This window comes from Heliconius melpomene, chromosome 13, assembly GCF_056956725.1.
Source record: "Heliconius melpomene rosina isolate 202511_hmr_F chromosome 13, ASM5695672v1, whole genome shotgun sequence".
Lineage (NCBI taxonomy): Eukaryota > Metazoa > Arthropoda > Insecta > Lepidoptera > Nymphalidae > Heliconius > Heliconius melpomene.
In genome coordinates, this window is record NC_140401.1 from 2,835,817 (window position 1) to 2,858,123 (window position 22,307).

General features: G+C 32.5%; 2 protein-coding genes across 3 annotated transcripts; both read right to left on the reverse strand.

Annotated features, from left to right (window-relative positions):
* Positions 1–298: 298 nt before the first annotated feature.
* Positions 299–5,935, reverse strand: LOC146532466 (27 kDa hemolymph protein-like). Its single transcript, XM_085195945.1, has 7 exons — positions 5,785–5,935; positions 2,797–2,906; positions 2,182–2,294; positions 1,867–2,030; positions 1,513–1,634; positions 701–829; positions 299–398 (listed from the first exon to the last, which is right to left on the reverse strand). The coding sequence occupies exons 1-7, from the start codon at positions 5,822–5,824 to the stop codon at positions 390–392; spliced, it is 687 nt and encodes a 228-aa protein (XP_085052071.1). The 5' UTR covers positions 5,825–5,935; the 3' UTR covers positions 299–389.
* Positions 5,936–8,698: 2,763 nt separating this feature from the next.
* LOC146532467 (protein FAM13A) lies at positions 8,699–21,648 on the reverse strand. Of its 2 annotated transcripts, XM_085196953.1 has the most exons (11): positions 21,517–21,648; positions 17,593–18,184; positions 17,271–17,369; positions 16,553–16,813; positions 16,119–16,293; positions 15,834–15,982; positions 14,235–14,516; positions 13,610–13,837; positions 13,088–13,204; positions 12,468–12,647; positions 8,699–11,882 (listed from the first exon to the last, which is right to left on the reverse strand). In XM_085196953.1, exons 3-11 carry the CDS (start codon positions 17,292–17,294, stop codon positions 11,712–11,714), a joined length of 1,587 nt encoding a protein of 528 aa, XP_085053079.1. In that variant the 5' UTR covers positions 17,295–17,369; positions 17,593–18,184; positions 21,517–21,648; the 3' UTR covers positions 8,699–11,711. The 2 variants fall into 2 exon arrangements, with proteins under 2 accessions (XP_085053079.1, XP_085053080.1); XM_085196954.1 differs by lacking the exon at positions 17,271–17,369.
* Between the last annotated feature and the right edge of the window lie 659 nt (positions 21,649–22,307).

A 22,307-nucleotide genomic window follows, 5' to 3' on the forward strand; every position in this document is an offset into this window, starting at 1 on the left:
CCAGATTTCGATGGAAAGTGGGGAACGAAGTGTCTTTACACTAGATTCCTCCCTACTGTGTGCGGGATACAGCGTGAAGCTAAAATTTTTTTTTTTTATATTGATTTTTCTATTTATAAACCGATTTAAATAACAAACAATAATGGACTTTGCTTAAAAGTTGGCCATTAGTTCTAACTTTTTAAGTCCATTACAAAAAAATATTTTGGGTTCGATTACATTTAAATTCTCCCTATAATGTACAGAATTTTTTGTTCTTAGTAGTAAGTTACAGAAGGTAAGTTAATAAAAGTTGTAATTAAAATTTTTGTATGTTTTAATAATGGTACATGATCTTTAAATGGCACTAAATGACAGTTCTTCACAGTTGTCAGTTATATTTGCGCTGTTTACTTGTTCTGCAATGAAAAAATGAAATACATAAACATTAAAGGCAAGAAAATTGAAATTGTTTAATTTTTTTCTGATTAAAACACTGAGTGACCTCAAACTTTAGGTCAGTTTTCTTGGTGCTGACAAAACCATAATTTAATAAAAAGAATTTGAAAAACGTCCAAGAGGAGTTGTAGAAGCGGTAGTCACTGTTGATTCATGTATGAATAGTTATATCTCAAAAACCTACTTAAAAATCTAACCAGGAATATAAATTGATGCCGAGGAAAATAAAAACTTCTATAACACATATAAATAATAACTATACCTTGCAGAGGGTAGTTTTGCGCACAAATCGGAATAGCGACTCCACCATGTTCCCTGGGGTAGGCGTGCTGCACTCCTCCAATGCCTTCACTATGCAAGCTGAAAGCTCGTCGAACTTCGCACATTGGTCCTGCAATTAAAAAATAAATGCCTTAAATTTCAATAGTAGTGCTCTATAACGGGGGTCGTGGCCGTTTTAAAGTTAGGTTTTCTGAATTTTTGCGCATTGTTCACTCGAGAAGAAAATAATCAAAAGTAAAAGTAAATCCTAAAATCAAATCTGCGCAGCGAGCAGGATTCGTCGACTAAATAGTTTTTATTGTTATCATTTTCCGGCTGTGGTATGAATGAATCATTTATAAGTGAGTCAAATAAAAAAAAAAACAATAGACCTTTTTTTGTAGATCGTTTAATTTCCTACAAGAATATTTATTGACTTTTACATCGATACTATTAGTGTAATTGCTACAAAGTATCAAATAAGAAATACAAAATTCTCGCTGTTCGAAATCGAAAATCGTGATGAGACACTTAAATATAAAAATTGAGAGTTGCACTTTTAACAGGCGTATTTTTCTCGGCGTCTAGAACAACATTTTCAATTTTGGCCCACCTACTGATTACGCAGTGTCTAGAATTTGGGCGAAAATTGGAGAACGAAGGTTTCTTTCTACTTAAATATGTTTAATTTATTTAAATCTAAATTCAAAGCATTTTTACGTATGAGAGCTTAATCGAAAATTAGCTACTTATGATAAAAACAAACATTCATATTCTGATAAGTATTAAGAAAGTAATTTAAACAGTACTTACATTTAAAGACAATTTCTTGGCGTCGTCCAAACCACCAACGCTTTCCTTGATCTTTGTGGCGCACTCGTTGATAGAGCTGGCCTTCTCTTTGAAACATTCAGGGCCGCCTTCCGCAATGAACACTGAAAAAGCAATTAAGTTAACCTAAGTATACATTACTATTTTATACCTAGTCAGTCAATCAAGTACTTTGAAGTTGTATCTGAGATTATATATGGGTTAAGGGCTAGGTGTCTATGTTTAAGAAGCTTAAAATGAATTCATATTCATTTTTGAATTGCTCAATTATGAAGAGATGTTAAATAACCATACTTATGTAAATAAGTATGGAATGGTACACATTGGGTTACTTACAAGCAATTCTGTCACCGTCCTTGTAGCATACGAAGTCGATGAATTGGTCGGTGGCGTTGTCGGCGGCGCCGATGTGTTCCCTCACGCTGGGGTCCACGCAGGGGGCGATGCTGGCTGTGAGGCTGTGCAGGCAGCCCTTCAGTTGTGGTGACTTTGCACAATACCTTGAGAAATATATACAAACCTTTACAATATTTTTGAAAACACAAAAGTCATATAATAACACTAAATTAAAAATAACAAAAAAAAATTAGATAAATAAAAAATGCTAGGTTTTGGAATGGACGGTTAAAATATAATGAAAATTTCACTTACTTTTTGAAAACTTCATCAAGAGCACCGTTGGGCTTGGCTTCTTCAATTTCCTTCTTAATTGTTTCAACGTCAAACAAGCCCTTTACACAGTCGAAGAAAGATCTGATTTGTCCCTGAAAATAAACGTATAATATGTAATGCGTATACTATAAGAATTAAGTATCATTCAAGATATATCATTTTGTTATTAGAGAAATATTTCGTTTTAGTACCAAATACTAGTACAAGCGCCATTTTTTTTTCCGTTTACGATTTTTCCGCGTAGCTTTGCTACGGTTGCTAGCGGTAGATAGCGAAAGTTCCCCGTTCCATACAATTTTAAGAACATGAGTGGCACAACTTTAAGCTCCTAAGGCTGGGATTATATTGCGAAAGAAAGTCTCGAATTCAGTTAACCTTGAACTAAGGAATATTATTCATATTTACCTGTAGCTTTCTCAAATTATACTTAGTTTAATATAGATGGAAGATTGAATTTTGTTAAAATATAATAAATAAGAATATAGCAAGAATTGTAGAGTATTCTTATACATATATTTATGACGATGATTCAATTAAACAACATAAAAATAATTATGAATATTAGAACAAAAATTAATTATTATAAAAACTTACTTCCACAGCATCTACTTTGTCTTCTGCGCCATATTTCTTACACGATTGTTTAAGCATTTCCTTGAATTGTTGGCGTTGGTCTTCACTGATTTTGTACTCGGCGAGGACACCTAATTTAACAAACAGAATAATCGAATAAATACAATATGATTCAAATATTCAAAAATATTTACTCAAACGTATCTGGATTCATTTGTGAATGTCTCGTGAAGTTTACAATCGCTAATAGTCCCAGCAGGTGCTTACCTAGAATTATTTTCTAAAAGGCTCTGACTTTAGCCTTAAAGTAATATTTTTATATAATTTTAGTTTTTCAGCATAAATTTTTATCAGTAAAAACTTTGGGATGGGCATCAAACCACCCGGCCCTCCCAGTTCCTACGCCCATACGTCCAAGAATGGACGATTGACCACGAAAGATTTCTAAGTTATTAATTCTAAGTTATTTAGCTAGTTTTAATTCTAAATTATTTAGCAAAATATTGCTCTAAAACATTATCTTAACTCACAAAAATACTTCTTACTATATTAATATTTTTTTTATTATTAATATATATAATTACTTTAAATATAGGTATTATAGATGATATAACTACATAAAGAATAATAGTTCAAAGGCTAAATTATACTTATTGGATATATCGGAACGGATTTATCAGCTACTTTTAATAACAATTGTTTATCTTCGCAAACATACGACAATACCAACCTTGTAACCTTTATATATAGTGATTATCTAAAACAAACAATCGTTTGTGTGATCAATAATTATTATTTATTTATTAGTTAATATAATTATATTTGTTATTGCTTTTGTTAATCGCTTAATTATTATGTTATGTTGTTTATTTCGTTATATAAATCTCGTAAAGCTTAGAAATCTTAAGATAGAGAGGTTACAAAGGTGTATCTTTTTAATATGTTTTTATTATTATATTTACTTATTCCAATGTAAATAATTTCGAAAAATTGCTTTTTTTTTAAATAATTTTTGGGATGTGTCGTTATAAAATGGGAGACATTTGACATTTACATATATACTTATTACCAACAATTATTTATAAATATAAAACAATAAAAAAATATTTATAATACCATCCGTAGTTCCTACTTAATATAAATTTAAAAGTTTGTGACGATGGCTGTTTTTTCCAGTGTCGCGCAAAAAGTGCTGAACTGATTTATATGAAATTATACAGTATTAAAAATAAATTTATGTAAAGATTTTGTATAATTTGGCTATAACATAACAATAATTTTAAGCGAGCGAAAACGCGATTATCCCTAGTATAAAATAAAATCGAAAGGTCACTTACTCATCACAAAATCTTAGAAACTACATGTGCTAGGAATCTCAAATTTTGCATAGGAGTTATTTATAGGATAAGGCGGGAATTTGCAATATTCGACTTCTAGGGGGTTGTATTTGGGGTTGAAAGTTTGTATGAAACTTCGTTACTACAAATGCTAGGAGGCTCAAATTTTACACGGACGTCACTTATAGGACGTAGGTACTCATGGAGACAGAAATGAATAATAACGTAGTTCACGCGGGCCGCTAGTATTAAATAAGTATATAAAAATAACAATAGAAAGGGTCCAGGAAACAATTGTAAAATAGTCTGTTTAACTCATTTGGATTGGTATTATTATATTAGTCGTCGTCGAGGTAAATTGATAAATCGTCTGTAGTGTTGCACAGGAAGAGGGGACTGGTCCATGCACCGAACGAGCTAAGATGGACCGTTGTACCAATATAGATTTATTAAGTGGTTTCGGACGTAGCAGAGTGTCGTCGCTATCACAATATTAAATAATTCACCCTTCAGGGTGTTTGTTGATTACTAGTGACAGGTCTACTACAGGCCTACTTGAGAGTTGAGAAAAATTATTACTAGAAGATTAAATATAAATAAACAACGTTGGACTCAATTGAATATTGTTTGAAATTATTTTAATAGCCTATCCGTAGAGACAGCAAATTTAGTGTTTAGCAAATTTTGTTTAAGTAGATGATACGAAGAAAGAAAATATGGTAGAAAAAATTCTTCGAGCTGAAATCGAAGTCCGTACCATCTTATTTTTTACGCAATAGGTTTCGTCAGAAACTTCCTACCGAGCTTTTTGATAATTTAATGATTCAAAAGTCAATTCAAATTATTTTTTATTCAAATAGCTTGTCTAGAATTTAGAAGACTTGACCCTTTAGTGTACGTAGGTGAATTACCTATAGCCAGACGTTGTCCGCTAAATTAGACAATAAGATGAAATGAGATTAGTATCTAGGTATCTTGTTGATGTTATCGTTTGGCAGTAATATGTGTATGACTGCACATTATGATCGTTAATTCAAATTCGAGGCAAAAATATATTTTGAACATTTTAAAATTATATGTTTTTATGGATTTTACATTTTTGCTATACGATACGATTTGGAATTATATGTTTTATAGTAAGCACAGCTAAACGCCGCGCTTGGTTACGTAACCAGATCGAGAAAAATAAAAAATATTTCATATCCTAGAGTGGGAATGGAATCCACACCATGTCACATTCATAGTCGTACGCTGGTGTCCTGTGTCAAGTCGGCCTGCGCCAAGACCTCTAACTCTAAAGGTACTTATATATTTTTTTCAATAACAAACAGAGAATGAAAGTGACCCATAAATAGATTGCAATACATTGATATACTTAAAAAAATGTTTTGGCCCTTTAGTACGTAATTAATAATACTTACAAGGTTAATATTAAAAAGCCGATCGAATTGAAGTAATTTAAGTCCTACCTACCTCCTTAGACCGATTGAAGTAATTTAAGTCCTAATTGTCAACAAATTTGCTCGAGAAATTAAAAAAAATATAGCGTTTACTACAATAACAATAAACATATTTTGAGAAAACTGTTATTACTTCAATTTGTTTTAACAATTTCAATCCATGTAACTTATTTAAAATGAAATTGTAAAAAAAAAACACATTTTACACTTACCAACTGCAAGGAATGCGATTATAATTGATTTCCAAATCATTTTGTTGTATTTTATACAATTGCTCAGAAACCACGTCTTTTGTACCCTGAAGTCGTATGTCAACTGAAGCTCTACATGATCTTAGTCGTTATATATAATATTAACACGGTGTTGACTGCTGACTCATAAAATGTGATTATTCTTAAAACGATCGACATTTCTCTATGAAAAATGTCACTACAGTTATCTTAATTCATCAAATATTGTTACGTAAATTAAAAAAAAAATTAAAAGGAAACAAAAGGTGGCTGGCTAAATTAACTTATCTTGAGATTCGCGTCTTACATATTTCATTATTTATGTTATAAATTAAAATTATATACATTTTCACTATTTTTTTCCTTTTTAGGTTTCCGTATCGTTTAGGAAAAAAGGAACCCATTTACTTATAATATCGTAATAAACGACACTATAAATAAATAGAGTTCAATTGATTTAGAGTTATGAAATTTGGCAGCTATCATATACATGTAATACTGGTTTAGGAAAACACTCAAAATTATAGATTTGTGGTTTAATACAAAAAAATAATAGTGAGGTGAGGTGAGGTGGGAGATGAAAGGGCTCTGGCTAAGCTAAGCTTCATTTCAGAAAAAGCTCGAGACCTCCAATTTTTGTACGGTTCCCTCGGGCGAGCCTGACTCGCGCTTGTCCAGTTTTTTTGATTTGCTCAAGTCATAAATGTGGAATAGCAACATGATTTTCAATCTTGGCGCAGGGGTACAAAGATTTGTCTGTAAACGCCACGTTCATTTGTTCGCTATGGTGTAGAGACAAAGCGCGGTGTTGAGTTGCGCTACTTAACTCCTCTGCCTCTGCCTACTCTGTCAAGTGCGGGATACAGCATGAAACAAAAAAATATATATAAAATATTCACTATTCGTATGAATGTGTGACGTGTGCTTACAGAATAGAGTACTTCAAGTGGCGAATTACAGTCGCTATATTGTAGAACGACCTGACCCCAGAGTAATGTCTACGACCACCGGGGTTATCAGTGTAAGCGCTTAAGTAGAAATTCTCGTGCAAACAGACAGTAAATAATACCTAAATAACATAAAAACATATTTAAATAATTAATAAGCACCATCATGGTTCAGTTACAGTGTACGTGTGATGATTATATACATAGATTTGATTCTCTCTTTGGCGAATGTAAATTTTGTGACTATAGATCATGGGTATGTTAGGTTTTCCAATTTCAATTCAAGAATATTTTTTGTTAAAGCGACATTTTTTGTTAAAGCGACATAGCCCAGCTCTTATGATTCTTCAGATACTCCCGACCTTTAATTTTGTACATCAAACGAAGAATCTCGACACGTTCAATAAATTTGCAAAGGTAGTATCTAAAATAGCCTGGCGGGGCTGTTACAGTTTTTCATCAGGGTCACAAGGTACTCCAGCTCTTCAATATTCCTATATTTGATAGTTTTCACTTTATGTTGGCATTAAACCCTATACCAAACCAACCAAATATCAACTGTTTAAGTCTACGGAAAGTACTGGTTCTATTTTGATGATTAGTGAGTGAGTACGTGAGTGAATCAGTGTCGAAAGCTTTTAAAAGACGATCATTTAAAAGCTTTAAATGAAGGATTTAAATACGGGCACGAAAATACGCCAAAATAGTTTAAGAAAAGGATGTTACGGCAGTGCTTTCCTTCGAGCTCGAATATGCGATAGTAGCAAATAATATTATTATCAATCAATTAGGTTTTGATATTTTTTACAAATAGTTTTTTAAATTTAAAACCTAGCATCAATAAGTGGGGAACTATGACAATTAAAATAAAAGTTCAGGATAAGGCTTAGGTACTCTTACTCTACTCTTTAGAATGTTTGTTTGTTTTTCAACTAACTTTCGCTTATCCCTATTAAGTATATTATAATTTTGACAATATAACGTCGTAGTTCCAATTACGAACTGATAACACATAATATATTAATTTCTACCAATCGCTATCATAAAGCATATTTCATTTACAAATATCAACGTCGTATTGGCTGGAATTCTCCAGACATCTCGACAGATCGCGTTGAAACGATAAGCTTAGAAACTCTAAGAGAGCGCAGTCACAAAGACATTACGATACTTAAATATTAATTAAATAGTAGAAATTTAATGTGAAGTGAATTAAATAATGTGGCGTTTCACTGTGGTTTTGTTGCTTCTGACGTCGGTGGATTGTCGTCCTAAAGGTATGGTGAACATCGCGATAGAAGAATATGGTGAAGAAGTAGTGGATCCTGTTCTGCCTGTGTTCCGAAAAACAGTGACAAAGAAGCACGTAATGGCACATGCTCATAGGGAAGAGTCCTTTTTCATGGATGGCTCTGTCCGCATAGCATTTATGCTGCCCCCGGACTATCTTAAAGCGACCTTAAACATGTCGACACCGTCATCGCCACCGGAGCGCTGACTTGTTTTTGTTTTATTTAGCTATGTTGTGTTTTATACATTTATTAATTAATTTAATTGTATTTATTTTTAAGCTATTCAATTTTTGCTAAAAAAGAATTAAATTAATATAATAAAAATAAGTACATTTTACTATTTCTCAGTGTAAAAATGAAACGATTAACTTGCATAAGCACTTTATATACTTTTTTAATATTTAGAAAAATGTCAATATTTTATGGCAATTTTTTTAGTTAAAGTACGAATTGGACATTTACAAATTACTTTTATTAACTATATGTATATTAGATTTTCCATTTTAACATATAACGCATAATGCATGTCCTAGAAATATATTTTTTTATAGCTACCGTCACTTTGAAATGTGTATTTGAAACAAATTTTGATTTTTATTTTTAAATAAGAATTTATATTGTCTCTGCAGAAAGAAATGGAAAATAAAAGATAACAAATTTATTGTATAATTTTATTTTGAACATCCATTAATAAAATTGATGGAGCACTACATACTGTTTTTTTTTAACTAAGTATAGGTACTGCAGTATATATTAAGGTATATTTTAAATATATTACAATTGATGAAATGCAATCGTTCTTTAAAAAATTGTCTCTTACAGTATAATTAATACATGGATTGAGTCCAAATCCGCCATTTGCTAAATTACAAATATGATTATATTCAAAAGTGAAAAAATAAATGATAGATTATTCATCTATAATGTATGTAAGTATGTAATATTGAAGGGACATTTCTAAGCAACTAAGCCAAAACTGTATTGTATATAATAAGTGAGTAGCGGGCGGTGCGAAAATCGCTACTTTGATAACGAGATTAGCCTAAGCCAAAATTTGTATTGCATTGCAAATTGCATTGTATTTTCATCAGTCATTCACATTTTTAAGTAATATTAAATCTATTTGTATTGCTTCCTACAAAATAGACCAAGTCATATTCTATTTAAAAGTTCTCATAAATATAACACAAGTATTTCAACTTTATAGTCAGGCAACAACTCGACACGTAGAAAATGGAGAGTAACTGATATATCATTATTATATTATAATATTCCTTATATAATTCACATTTCATCAGTGTCAAATTCAATAGATCTACAAACTGTTTCTCAGGAAAAGAATATTTTTATTTACAGCCGGCGAAATCAGATACATTATAATGCTATTATATGAAAATTCCGTTTACCATAAAATTAATTAATATAATAAACTAAAAATATATTACAAAAAAAACACTACAACATCGATTAAAAACAAAGTCTTGTCGTACAAGATCCAATACGATAATTTATAAAATCACAGGTAATTCTTATGACTAGGCATATTTAAAATTTTCATTTCTCTTATAGAGAAAAAAATATGGGTATCGATATTATTTATTATATAACCCAACGAAAAAACATTTAACGTGAAATAAAATAGTAAATTATATATAACATAGTCTTATTAGCTTAGAAGGTACGCGATGTATGGACTGGATCTTATTGTTAGACGTAGGCGATGTTACTCCTGAAGACCGGCCGTACCATATATGATATATGTATATGAAATATAACCATTAAGGATTAGTGTACACTTATTACAATCATATTCACGCAGTATCCCGCATTTAGCAGGATAGACACACCCTTAGTGACCCACTTTACATCCAATTTTTCGAGGTAGTGCGTGTTGAGTGGCGAAACTCAACGCCGCTCTTAAACCATTTTATCAAGAGTACACCTACCCTTAAAAGTATCAGTACATTCAATAATGTATTACAACCACACATAGTCTCCAAAAGTGTAAATATATTTACTTTACATTTAAAAAGTATTTAATGAATGTCACATCTTTATATTATCCTTATATTTAAGTTAAAGTTTAATTATATGATGTTATTAATCTATACATTAGATACGTAATTAAATATTCATCATCATCATCATCATCATCAGCCATGTCCTCGTCCACTGCTGGACATAGGCCTCTCCAAATAAAATATTATTGATCACCTAAATATATTTATAAGATCTTTAGGAAAACTACTTAATATATTTTTTAAATATAACAAAAAAAAAATTAAAGACATAAATTTAAAACATAAATAAAAACGCTTAAGCAATCCGATTCATTGTAGAGATCTAAGTACGATACACTTGTCATACAAACATCCACGTATATACTTTGGTCAGTTAAAATCATTTAAAACCTATGTAGGCTTTATCTCACGTCAAATTCCGTATAATTAAGTATTTTTCTGTATTTCTATATTACATAGATAATACTTAATATCATTAAATGATGGATATAAACATTTTCTTGACCAGGTGACCATTTTTAAAGAACAAATGGTTTCTAAACTAAAATTGTTTAGATAGAAAATTTTTTTAATGATCTTCATATTTTTCTTGTAAAAGGGAAAAGTAATAATTTATTATCATTTTTCCCCTTTTTTCTCGAGCCTTGAACCTACAACTCTAGATAAGAAGTCCTCATCAATGACATTATAATTTTTCTTAATCGCGTTCGTATTAAAATCTACTGGTTTTAGTTATATTATATAACAACATGCAGTGTACAATAGCATAGGAATGGGGGGGCAGGTAGTCCGCTCCAGAAAAAAAATAATACAAAAGAAAGGAAAATTTCTTTAGATATACCTTTGGTGTAAGTATAATAACAGTACGTATATACTACAGACGTAATAATTATTAATAATTATACCTATTTACAGTTCAATTAAGAATATTTGTATTTTTTTAATTTTAGGCAAAAAATGTTTTTCAATTTTTGATCCTAATTTGATGAATTATAATTTCGTTGTATTTTTGAGTTATACATAATCATATTTTTCCATAGTAAAAACAATATGATTTTATTTTTGCCATCTTATTTCACTATTATATAATCTACACTATGGGTGCATCGATATTGCAATAGAACTTTCGACTGTTACAATAAAAAACATTAATTTCTACAATTTTACAAATAAAACTATTTGAAATTGCTGTATTAAAACAATTCTTACAGATTTTTGTTTTATATAAATTAAATATCTCTTATTTTATCTAAATTTTTGAAAGATAACATACAACAGGGCTATCTATATATACCTAATATAAAATAAAGTTACATCATTTGCATGAAGAATATTAATAAGTAAATAAATATATCGCATGATTAGAGATCGTGGCACAGCGGCACAGTGTATGGAAATACGACGGTTGTGGGTTTGATTCCTATTTGGAGAAATACATTTCTTCGCCCTGATTACAAGCTAAAGAGGACGTTAAATTCCGTCACTCAGCACACACATCGAAAATTAGACGGTGCGCGAAGAGAACAGAGTGCCTTAACACTAGGTTCCCACTGCCTACCTCATTATATGTGGGATACAGCTTGAAACTAACTAAAAAAAACTAAAAAAATGTAGAAGCATACTAAGGAAATGTACTGTAAATAGTTAATTTAAGCATGTTTTTGTTTATTTATTAATGCGTTGAGCAGTTTTATTCTGGCTTTAATGGTCTTGTACCGTTGATACTCTTCTTCGTGTCCTTTCTTGTCGTCTCTTTGGACTTTTCTACTGTTCTGCATTTCAAAGTTAACTTCATACTCCTTGATGCTTCGGCGTAAAATCTGATAAGATTTTTTTTTTATTTTAAAATTACTTTAGGAAATCTAAAATACTTACTACCTAACGTACTTGTAACTCTTGAACCTGCACCTTTTGGAAACCAGCCGTGTAATAACTTAGCCAAAAAAAGTAGTTTGATAAAAACAATTAAATGACTTGGTGGTTAGAGTGCTTGGGCGGTTTCCAAACAGCCGCGGAGGTTCCCGTCTCGTTACGTTCAAATTTTTATACGTTTTATACGATATATTTAACGAAATACCCACATATTATAATTGGTTTACATGTATTCATCGCCAAATACAAATTATAATATACAATCATAAAGTTATTATAAACAAATAATGACACCATCATGGTGCGGTGAGACAACGCCTCACTGTGAGCACGTTGGTTGTGGGTTGAATCCCCATTCGAGTGAATGATTATATTTAATTATTTTCAATATCCCGCTTCTGTTTAAAGTGTTGAGTTCCGTCACTTAACATGAAATGTGAACTCGAAGTGTGAACACTAAGTTCTCTCTGCCTTCTCTGCTATATGCGAGATACAGCATCAAGGTAGAAATAATGATTGGAACATAAACTCACATATTTAAGCATCTTAGCTTCTGTCAGAGCTCTAGTGAGATCTTCAAGTCCCATACAATGCAAGCCCTCGTTGGGGGCTTCTTCGCTGGTCGTGGCAGACTTGGCAGACGAGGTGGAAGACGGCATCTCTTCCACGCCCTCGCGCGTTGGCGGTGATTGGAGAGGAGTGTCTATGGTTTCCTGTAAATTATGTATTACAAATAAGTAAAAAATATTATATTTATATGTTAAGTATATACTTACAAATATCGCAAATAGTTTAAATATAATCAAACAATAGAGGCAATCGTGGCAGAAGAGGGGCACTAGCATGTGACCGTAAACGCGACGCTTGTAGGTTCAATTCCTACTCGGGAGAGTGAAATATTTAATATTTTCATTTCCTCACTCTGGTAACGAGGCAAAGCGCAGCATCGAGTTACACAACTCTACAAGTAATGCGAATAATAGAGAATTCGGCGAAAAGTGGGGTATAGAAGTTTCTTAATGGGCACTAATGTAAAGATACTTCATTCCCTCTACCTATATTGCTAAGAACGGGATACATCGTGATATAATAACCGTGTTAGATATAATTTCGTATAAGAGACTACATAAAATAAACTTATAATATATCCAACCTGAGAAGAATCTGAAGGTTTCTCTTGCGAGTCGCTGGAGCTGTCCACGCTCGTGTTGAACAGCATGGTCTCGTGTTCGTGGATGGTAGCTAGCTCGCCGTTGGTGCCGCCAATAATCTGAAATATATACAAGAAATACTTTAACACAATTTATTCTTTGTGTAATATTATTGTTTAGAATTTAGTAAAAAGTTGAGAAAGAAGTGATGTATCTATAAATATGTCTTCCACTTATATATGTATAAACAATCCATTGTACCTGCAGTCAGAGCTAGTTCGTAAACTTAAATGTGTCATAAATGATACACACTTTTAAATATGAAGGCGAAATCCTGCAACTTTACATTCCAAAAAACCGTTCACGTCCGTAAAGGTTTGAAATTGAAATCGTAAACGCTTGTTAATTACATGTTACGATTTTTATCTTACAATATTCTGAACATAATCAACATGTTATTATAAAATTATCAAACTGAAAATAGATATTCTGAAAATAATATGAACTCAAAATTGTATACTTACAGCGTCCGGTCTAAAGCTGGCCAAAGCTCGTTTGACAGCTCTGTATCGTTCATACAAATGCCTTGCAGCACCTCGCTCCTCCGAATGTGCTGGAGGTCTTCCACGCGCTGCTTCTAAGCGTAGGAGTGCTCTTTGTACACATGACTTTTCTGCAGCTAGCTGCGATGGTGTCCAGTTCGATTCCGGCACGTTAGCTCTGCCGCCTGTTTGTCGACAGCCTTCTACCCACTTGGAATTTTAAAATATTTAATTGAAATTTTGAATTTTAAATTAATAACAATATTATACGAGTGTATGTGAGATGAAAGTACTTCTCACCTAGTGATTATTTTAGATAACTATGTGGGAGCTGCAGTCATAATGTTCTCATAAATGAAGTTATAGTACGGCCGATGAGTCGTGGCCGCTCTAAAGTTAGCTATAGATCGGCTGTGCAGATTTGAGTTTGGCATGTTTTTTACTTTAGATTACTTTCTTCCCCAATGAACAATGCGCAACAGTTCAGAAAGCCTAACTTCAATGAGGCCACAACGCATCGGCCGCACTGTTCGGTCAGCAGCTAGTTATAACATACATAAATAAAATTAATATAAAATAAATAACGAAGCTTAGTTATTACGCTTACCTCTTCTATATCCCGTACCAATTCTGTCATAGGTTTGTCGCTCTTCAATGCCGCATCTAGTTTATCATCTCTTTCTTTCTGCAATTTCTCCGCTTGCACCTTCAAAGCATATTCAACGGGATCCGCTTTGATACAACGCTTCTCGGTTTGCAGCTGACGAACAGTTTCATACATCCGGACCAGATGGACGTCCGTCATACGATCACCCTGGGTAATGGCATGCCCGTTTTGAGCTTCGAAATCGGTTTCGTATTTAGCAATGTTCTTCTTGAGTACATTTATCTAGAAATAGAGAATGTTAATGATTAATAAGATGTAAACAGCATGGATTCTGTAAAATTTGAAAGTATTAATCATATTTAAGATTCTCGAAACGATTGGGACTATTGTATTTATATATACAATTTCTATCCTGTTAAAAAAATATATCGGAATTTCTTGAATAGCACAAATAATATCTGACGAAATATGTAATATTTTTATTTCCTTGTTCTGGTAATGCCACTCAACACGCAATGCCTCTAGAATTTGTAGTGTCTTAACACTAGGACTCCCTTCGCCGTTCCCTCCGCCTACCCAGCTATGTGCAGGATACAACCTGAAGCTAAAAAAATATACCTACGTACTCTAAATATACGTAGCATGTAAATACTACTTATGTAAGCAAAAGTATCGAATTACCCTCATGTTATGTAAGTTGCATAATCAGCTTGCAACCACAAGTCAATCAATTCTCTCTAGACGTATTAGATTACAGACAAACTTAAATTACCATGTGATTATTTATGTTATATAATTTAATGTATGGTTTGCTATAAAGAATTAATATATAAATAAGTAATGATGAAAAATAAAAAATAAAATATACGATGAGATTTTTTTAATTAGTTTTATTTATTTATGTTTCTAGAATTGATTCTCTGTGATCCTCAATGACGCTATTGATTTAGGTACTAGCACTTAAAACGATTTTTATTGAAACGACTGTTTGATATGAGCTCGTGACAAGCCCATATTTGTACATTCAAATGACCCCACAATGCCCTTTCACCGATCGATCAAATACGAATATTATCATTGTTATAATTGCGACATAGCTTAGTAACCTAATACCCACAGATAATTATCGCATCGTTTAAACAAAATGTATTATATATCGAACATATTTTAATAGCTTCGAGGAAAAATGAAGCTGGATAAATTCGATGGAAAATTCATTTAAGTCCTCTTCTATTGTCCAATAACGCTGAAAAGACTTCATACTATTTGACAATGGAGGTTGCAAGAAAAAAAAAATAGTGTTGAAAACGGAGTTTGTTGATACTCGGTCCTCTTTCAAAAAGCGAAAAGCTTTTTTTTAAACGCTCTTAATATCTTAAAACGTAAGAACCACAAAGGAAATAATCACATCTCTTATAGTATATTTCTATCGTCTTGTCTTAGGAACTTGTTTATGGAGGTTGATATCTCTATAAACAAGCTGAAATCAATATCTAATATCCAAGGATAAACTTCCTTGGAGCACAGAAAAAAATTAACTTCTGAATCAACGAAACCAAAAGACATATAAATTGTTTTAAATATAATTATATTTTTTACCTTTTTGCTAAGTTTCTCAATACGTCGGTTGGGGCTGGTTTGAGTGCGGCGTGGTGGTTCACTTCTTTCGTCGCGTCGCGCATGTTCTGCCTCCTCATGGCGAATGCTCGCGCTAACAACGTTGAACGATCTCTCAGTTTCTTCACATACTGAATATAGAAATATATAAGTTATTTTAAACTAACTTTTCCTCGTCTCATCATTTCCTCGCCTTTGTCTACCAGAGCAGAGAAAAGAAAACTAAAACGTCTATAAAGACAAAAAATATATAAAATAACTGCTCACTTTCAGGTTTCTGTTGCACGACGTATTCAAAATGCGGTGGTGTACCGCTTCTAGTCTCATCAGTGTGCCTGTCGTTCTCTTTAGGCTGGCGAGGGAGGCGCGCGGTAGCTCTGCGTCTCTTGCCGCCGTACTGTGGACGTCTGGCTCGAGATAATCTCTCCGCTCGACGTTCAGACTGAAACAAATAACAAAAAAAATATAAATAATGGTTTAGTTATAAAATATATTAAGCTACAATTTTGAGAATAAAGTTGATTTATAAGTAATCCTAGCCTCGGGGTCTGAGTTTTTTTTTTGGTTGTTGCGTGGACTTCAAAATTGAGTACTTATACTAAAAAAATATTAAAATGTTTGAATAGTTATGTAACTCTAGATATATCAATTACTTTTGGCAGTTTTATCTAGATTGAGTAAGCAATACTAAAGTGTCTCACCTCGAGCCTGTTGTAGTCGTGCAGAGGCGGAGGCGGAGGAGGCGGCGGCGTCCTCTCCTCGCTGTGCGGCCTCCGCTCCTTGCGCTCGTGCGCGCAGCCCGAGTCTCGGCGCTCGCGGCGCTTGCGAGCCTCTCGCTCGCACTCCGGCGCCGCCATGTCTCCCTCTCTCCTCCTCTCGCTCTCGCAGCAGGGCGCACGCCACGCGAGCCCCGATATCACACCCCGGCCCTCGCTCGAGCACTCAGAGTCGTGCCCGTAGCCCTACCGCGTGTTTGTATTAGAATAGTGAGGTCAGTACAGTGTGCTCGATCTAAGCCTCTTGCGGATGATACAATGTCGTGTGATCGTCTGATGTGGTATGGTCGTGTAGCGCTAGTAACTTGTACGAGTGTACTTTAAACATTTTCAAAGCCAATAATAGTTCTAAGTGTGACCAATCTATATGTTTGTTCCAAGCGTTCTCACATTTTGTACAAAAGGACCTACACAGTAAGCAAGGCTACTGAAATATCTAGAACACCGTATTTTTTACAGAAAATGACTACTTCTTTTCAGTAACCTCTCCTCTTAGCGAAGCGTATATAAAGCTATATATAAATATTAATTATATAATAAAAAAATTATAAACTTTAGTTAGTATATAATATATTGTTTAAGATAACTAAGTAATATTAAATTCTAATAATGAAAACCCCACAGCCTTTGTCTTTACAAGTACCTGATTAATTTCCAAAAGAACCATGTTCGCCTCAGATTTTAAATTCTAACTCGAAATTAAATTTCCCAAATTCCAAAAGCGATCGGCCGTTACGTGGTTCTGAAATTAAATTACATCCGACACTGAAGCACTTCAATGAAACATCATATATTCTTAGTGAAGTCACCTTTGTTTATTAGGTAGTTGGCAGTGTTCCAAATGAGATATAAGAAACGATGTCGAGTATTACATCAAACAATTACATGTAGGTCGGCAACAGGCTCCGTGGAGTCTCTCATCATTATAGTAAATATTATATAAACGGAGAAAGAAGAATACTTACAATGCAATATCTGGCAGCGCCTACGATTGACTCCAAGATCCTAGAAATGCTGTGCCGGCTCTGACTGGCCAGTGTAACGCCGGGTCCCGAAGCCGGCCGAGACCCTCGGTGATTGACTACCAATGAAACTGGGCTATTGCTTATCCTTTGATGTAAAACAAAATGAAAGAAATAAAACGAAACGGTGGGGCGAATACGCGCGCCGTCTTGCCGGAGACCTACACTAGATGCCTCGACGCGTTCTCTAAGTGTTTATTTGATGATATCACTACTTTTCACCGACATATCTCGATCTCGGCACATATTGGTACGGCACTATTGTCTGTAAGTACGTACGGAGAGTCTAGAAAAGTTATGGTTGCTTCAAGAAATGCGTAGAGACGAGTCTGTAATTTAACATTGATAGTTTGGAGGTGGTTTTGGAGCGGTAGCGCCCTCTAGTGCTTGTTTGATATCATTATTTTCTCTTCTGTAAACATTTTGGCGATGAAAATTTAAATATAACGTTTAAGCTCAACTATCGTCTATCATTTTGATCTTTTGTTCAACACAACACTAAACACTTTCCACTGTGGGGGTGGTGCTGCCGGATCTGTAACAAAAATATACAACTACTTATACTTCAGATAAAACTCTAATATTAAATTCAATTTGTCCGTCAATTATCTATAAGTTAAAAGTATCGGTTGATGTTATATTGTGGAATTCGAGACGTAGTAAGCAAATATTTAACTATTATCAATGTTGATGTCTATATTTTGCTGTCGGGTTAAATACAAAATGACCTTTCAGTTACACGATCTAACACACAAGGTATTTTTTTTTTTTATATAAAAACAATTTAAAACTTATATACATTTAACAGTTATATTTTATTTTATATTTAAATTTTATAATTAATTTTATTATTTTATTTTATTAATTTTATTATATTATTTATAATTATTTTATAATTAATTTTTAAACGCCTAAAACGTGTTCATTATACAAAACAATTGTAGATTTAAGAAAAGTGCCGATCCTCGTATATAATAAAAACTGACGTAGTATTTTTTACGAAGTACACTTCGTAAAATTATGAAGGAAATCTAATTTACTATGAAGTCTCAGTATGAGGCAACTATTTACTTAAAGTCTAACTTGTTAGGCTTAATCTATTAATGGCATTAAAGAATACTGTGGACAAATCTAGGTTACATACGCTATGTAATAAGGTATATTTATCTGTTCAAGAAAAAATAAAAAAATATATAAATAAAAGATCCCATGAACACCCCATAAAAATCTTTGATGTAATGGAACTATGTAGTTGAAAAAGTAAATATTATACATAATACTCCTCGATTCGCTACTTATCGCACGGAATTAATAAACTTTTCTTATATATATTTTATCATAATCAATAAAAATACTTCAATGTATTTCTTTATATATTTAAGCCTCTTCAAGTAAGAGAATATTATAGACATTTGACGTAGCACTACCGTAGCTCGTAGCGTATTCTCTATGCTCGTATTTAAGAAATATGAATAATATAATACTTTTTTATATTATTATAGCATGATAAATTTTTATATCATTTGTAAATAATTAAACAAAATGTATAGCATGTAGTAAAGTAACAAACAACTTGTTTTTGCAAAGTTAGTTACATATGTTTAGAATATACCACACAGAAGATAAGAACCAAGTTCATTTAATGCCATATCCAAAGTTATATATATCTAAAGCATTTTTTATCTATAATAATAATTATGGTATCGTACTATCAGCAATATAATATAAAATGTCCCACAGGGGATCGTTTTTTTTTCTTTTCAACTTATATATGCTATAAGTATTACTAACCTTTAAAAAGATCTTTAAAAAATAGAACCACAAACATCTATCCAGGATTTACTTGAAGTTTTACAACGAAAAGCCATTTCGAACGGTTAAGCTTGAAACGAATTTAGTTTAACATACATTTCGCTATTGAAGTAATGAATACGTGCTGCAGCATATTTTTCTTTGTTCGCCACAGTACTGGGTGCGTGGGTTGCATGCAACCAGCTACGTGAAACGTGAGAGCTCTCGTAATTAAATTATTCAAGCATAACATTCGTAACAATGGAGAAAATTATTTACATTATATTCCAAAGTTCAATCTCAGAGTATAAATAAAAATTGTGATTTGTATTGTTTCGTTTTTCTGGTACAATTAGGTTGTTTGGAAAATAATTAATTTTGGTTTAAACATTTGGACGTTTTGAGTTTTGTTTTATTGTACAGGGAACCGACCCACTACTAATACACGTAATATTTATAAATCAGTTTCACGCTGGATCCCGCACATAGCGGGGTAGGCAGAGGAACCTACAAGGCAAAGAACTGAATCCACAACCAGTTTACAGTCACGCACTTGTGCCGATGCGCCAAGGCCTTCAATAATATTTACATATTGAATCCTATGTCCAATTACATATTAAAACATAAAAATCGTTAGGTACTACATAATTCAGATGCTTTCCTTTATAGCTTATTTATTTAACATTATTTATAAAATGCAAAGTTTTAAAAGGTTTTTTTTTTAAAAAGAGCGATTGTGACTTACGAACATTGAGAGGAAAAGCATTCGAAAATTTTTAAACAAATCCCTGAAGACAAGAAATGAAATGTGATGTCTCAGATGACCTCCGCAAGAACAGTCGATAATACGAGAGGAAGGTCACGTACACAGCATAATAATCTCTTATTGGGGTTGTATAAAGAAACTGATAACAGTTCTGACACAAATAACTGCTACTGCATTCTTCTTGTTTAGATTCCTGAGTGATGAAATATCACAAATTCTAAGGAATATAATCAACATAATATGTTATGTTGATTATATTCTTTAGAATTATTTTTTTGATTATATATAAATATCCAGAATCTAAGGAATGTTCACACATCTTAAGCATAATAATAATTGATTTCATACTTGTAATGCTTTACGCGAATATACAAGCATACAATGTCTTCCTACTTTTGTTTTAACATTTTATTTTACCCTAGACACACCCAAAATAGTATTGAATATTGCTCTATTATTACAACAAAAGAAATATAAGCTTTGATAGCTTAGATTATTTCACAGAATATAAGATGAATGTAAACAGAGAACATGACCTGATTTCAACGGGGTTCGATGATCGCGGGTGGGCGTGTCGGTGGTGCGACGTAATCCATCAATGGAAATTATTTAACCGGAGAGATGTCTCTGATAATATAATTTTAATTTAATTATAATATCAATAAAACTTTTTAGATAATTAATTTCCACTGGATTTTTAATATTGGGGGAAATCGCTATGTACAATTTTATATACACTTACAGCTTCTTAACCACTGAAGTAACCACAGTAAGTTTTTATATTATATTAAAAGGTTACTTGTACATATCTATGCTATCATTAAAGTCAACAGAAAATAAGAATTGCATGATTTTATCGTATATTTACTGAGTAGCATAATATGGTAATCGCAAAGCCCACAAAAATTGATACAATCTATTATATAGTAGCTAATTCAGTTTCATGAAATGTTATAAGAAAGTATTGAAGCATAGGTAAAAATTTACATAAACGTAAAAATAGTATATACAAACATACAAGTTTATATAAATATATACATATAATGTGTATATATGGCTTATAAGTCATATACTAGATAAAAAAACACTGCACTAATTAAAATGATCTGAACGAAAATCATTCGTGAAAAATACTCGACATACCTACTCTCATTCATTTTTGCTATAACTAGGAAGCTGGTTTCAACGCATATATGTACAATGTACACACATAGTACATAATGTAGAGCAGACAGTGAATAAAACGTCCTTGAAAATTGCCGAGCGCTTTTACCATAGCTTTCCTTTTGTTATAAAAAAAGATTTCTTACCTTTTCTAGAAGGTTAACAGCAGTTTTTCCAATAACTAAGCAGTGCGGATAAACAAGGAAGTAGAAATTGCTTTATGGCGTTTTTACGGCAACGAGAGAAATGTCCGCACGCCTCCGACCGGCGAGAGTGACTGAAGGGAGGAGCGGGCGATAGTGAGGGGCGAGTGATTACCCAGCTGTAGAGCTTTTGATTTATTCTGTCGTTATATATGTTGGTATATGTATTTAAATTAATGCAATTGAAGCTAAACCACTTGAGCACTCGAGGAAATGAAGTATTTAATATTTTCATTTTCTCGCTCGGGTGTCTGGCGTTGAATTCCGCCACTCAATAGGCAATGCCTCCAGAATTCGGAGGAAAGGCGGGAGCGAAGTGTCTCTCCCTCTGCCTACTCTGCTACATGCGGAATTACATTAACAAACGTTGTATAACAAAAAAATATAAAAAAGCAGTATTTCTTTTCAATACTAATAAATGATGGAGTATATTTTTAGATATATAGATAGATAAACTCTTTATTGCATACATAAACAAACACATAACTAAATAGTAAAACAAAAGACATAGAGTAGTATGCAAAGGCGACCTTATCACTATTAATGATTTTAATGTATTTTACAATTCAATATAATCTTAAGTGTATATCTAATTCAAGTTACAAATATAAATAAATATAATTTATTGAAATTTATAAATGAATAGTTTTGTTTTAGAATATAAGACTACTGCAACCTTTTTTTATCATTTAGTTGATATCATTTTTATCACGGGGTGAGGCTTTAACAGTACA

Bases quoted from the DNA above. Each gene is read 5' to 3' on its own strand.
- LOC146532466 (XM_085195945.1), bottom strand. From the start codon at position 5,824: ATGATTTGGAAATCAATTATAATCGCATTCCTTGCAGTTG. The intron at 2,295-2,796 runs GTAAGTTTTTAT...GTTTATTTTCAG, and splicing joins ACAAAGTAGATGCTGTGGAA to GGACAAATCAGATCTTTCTT. The intron at 830-1,512 runs GTAAGTACTGTT...TTTTAATTGCAG, and splicing joins CCAAGAAATTGTCTTTAAAT to GACCAATGTGCGAAGTTCGA.
- LOC146532467 (XM_085196953.1), bottom strand. From the start codon at position 17,294: ATGGTTCTTTTGGAAATTAATCAG. The intron at 14,517-15,833 runs GTAAAAAATATA...CTCTATTTCTAG, and splicing joins TTGAGAAACTTAGCAAAAAG to ATAAATGTACTCAAGAAGAA. The intron at 13,205-13,609 runs GTAAGTATACAA...TATATATTTCAG, and splicing joins CCAGCTTTAGACCGGACGCT to ATTATTGGCGGCACCAACGG.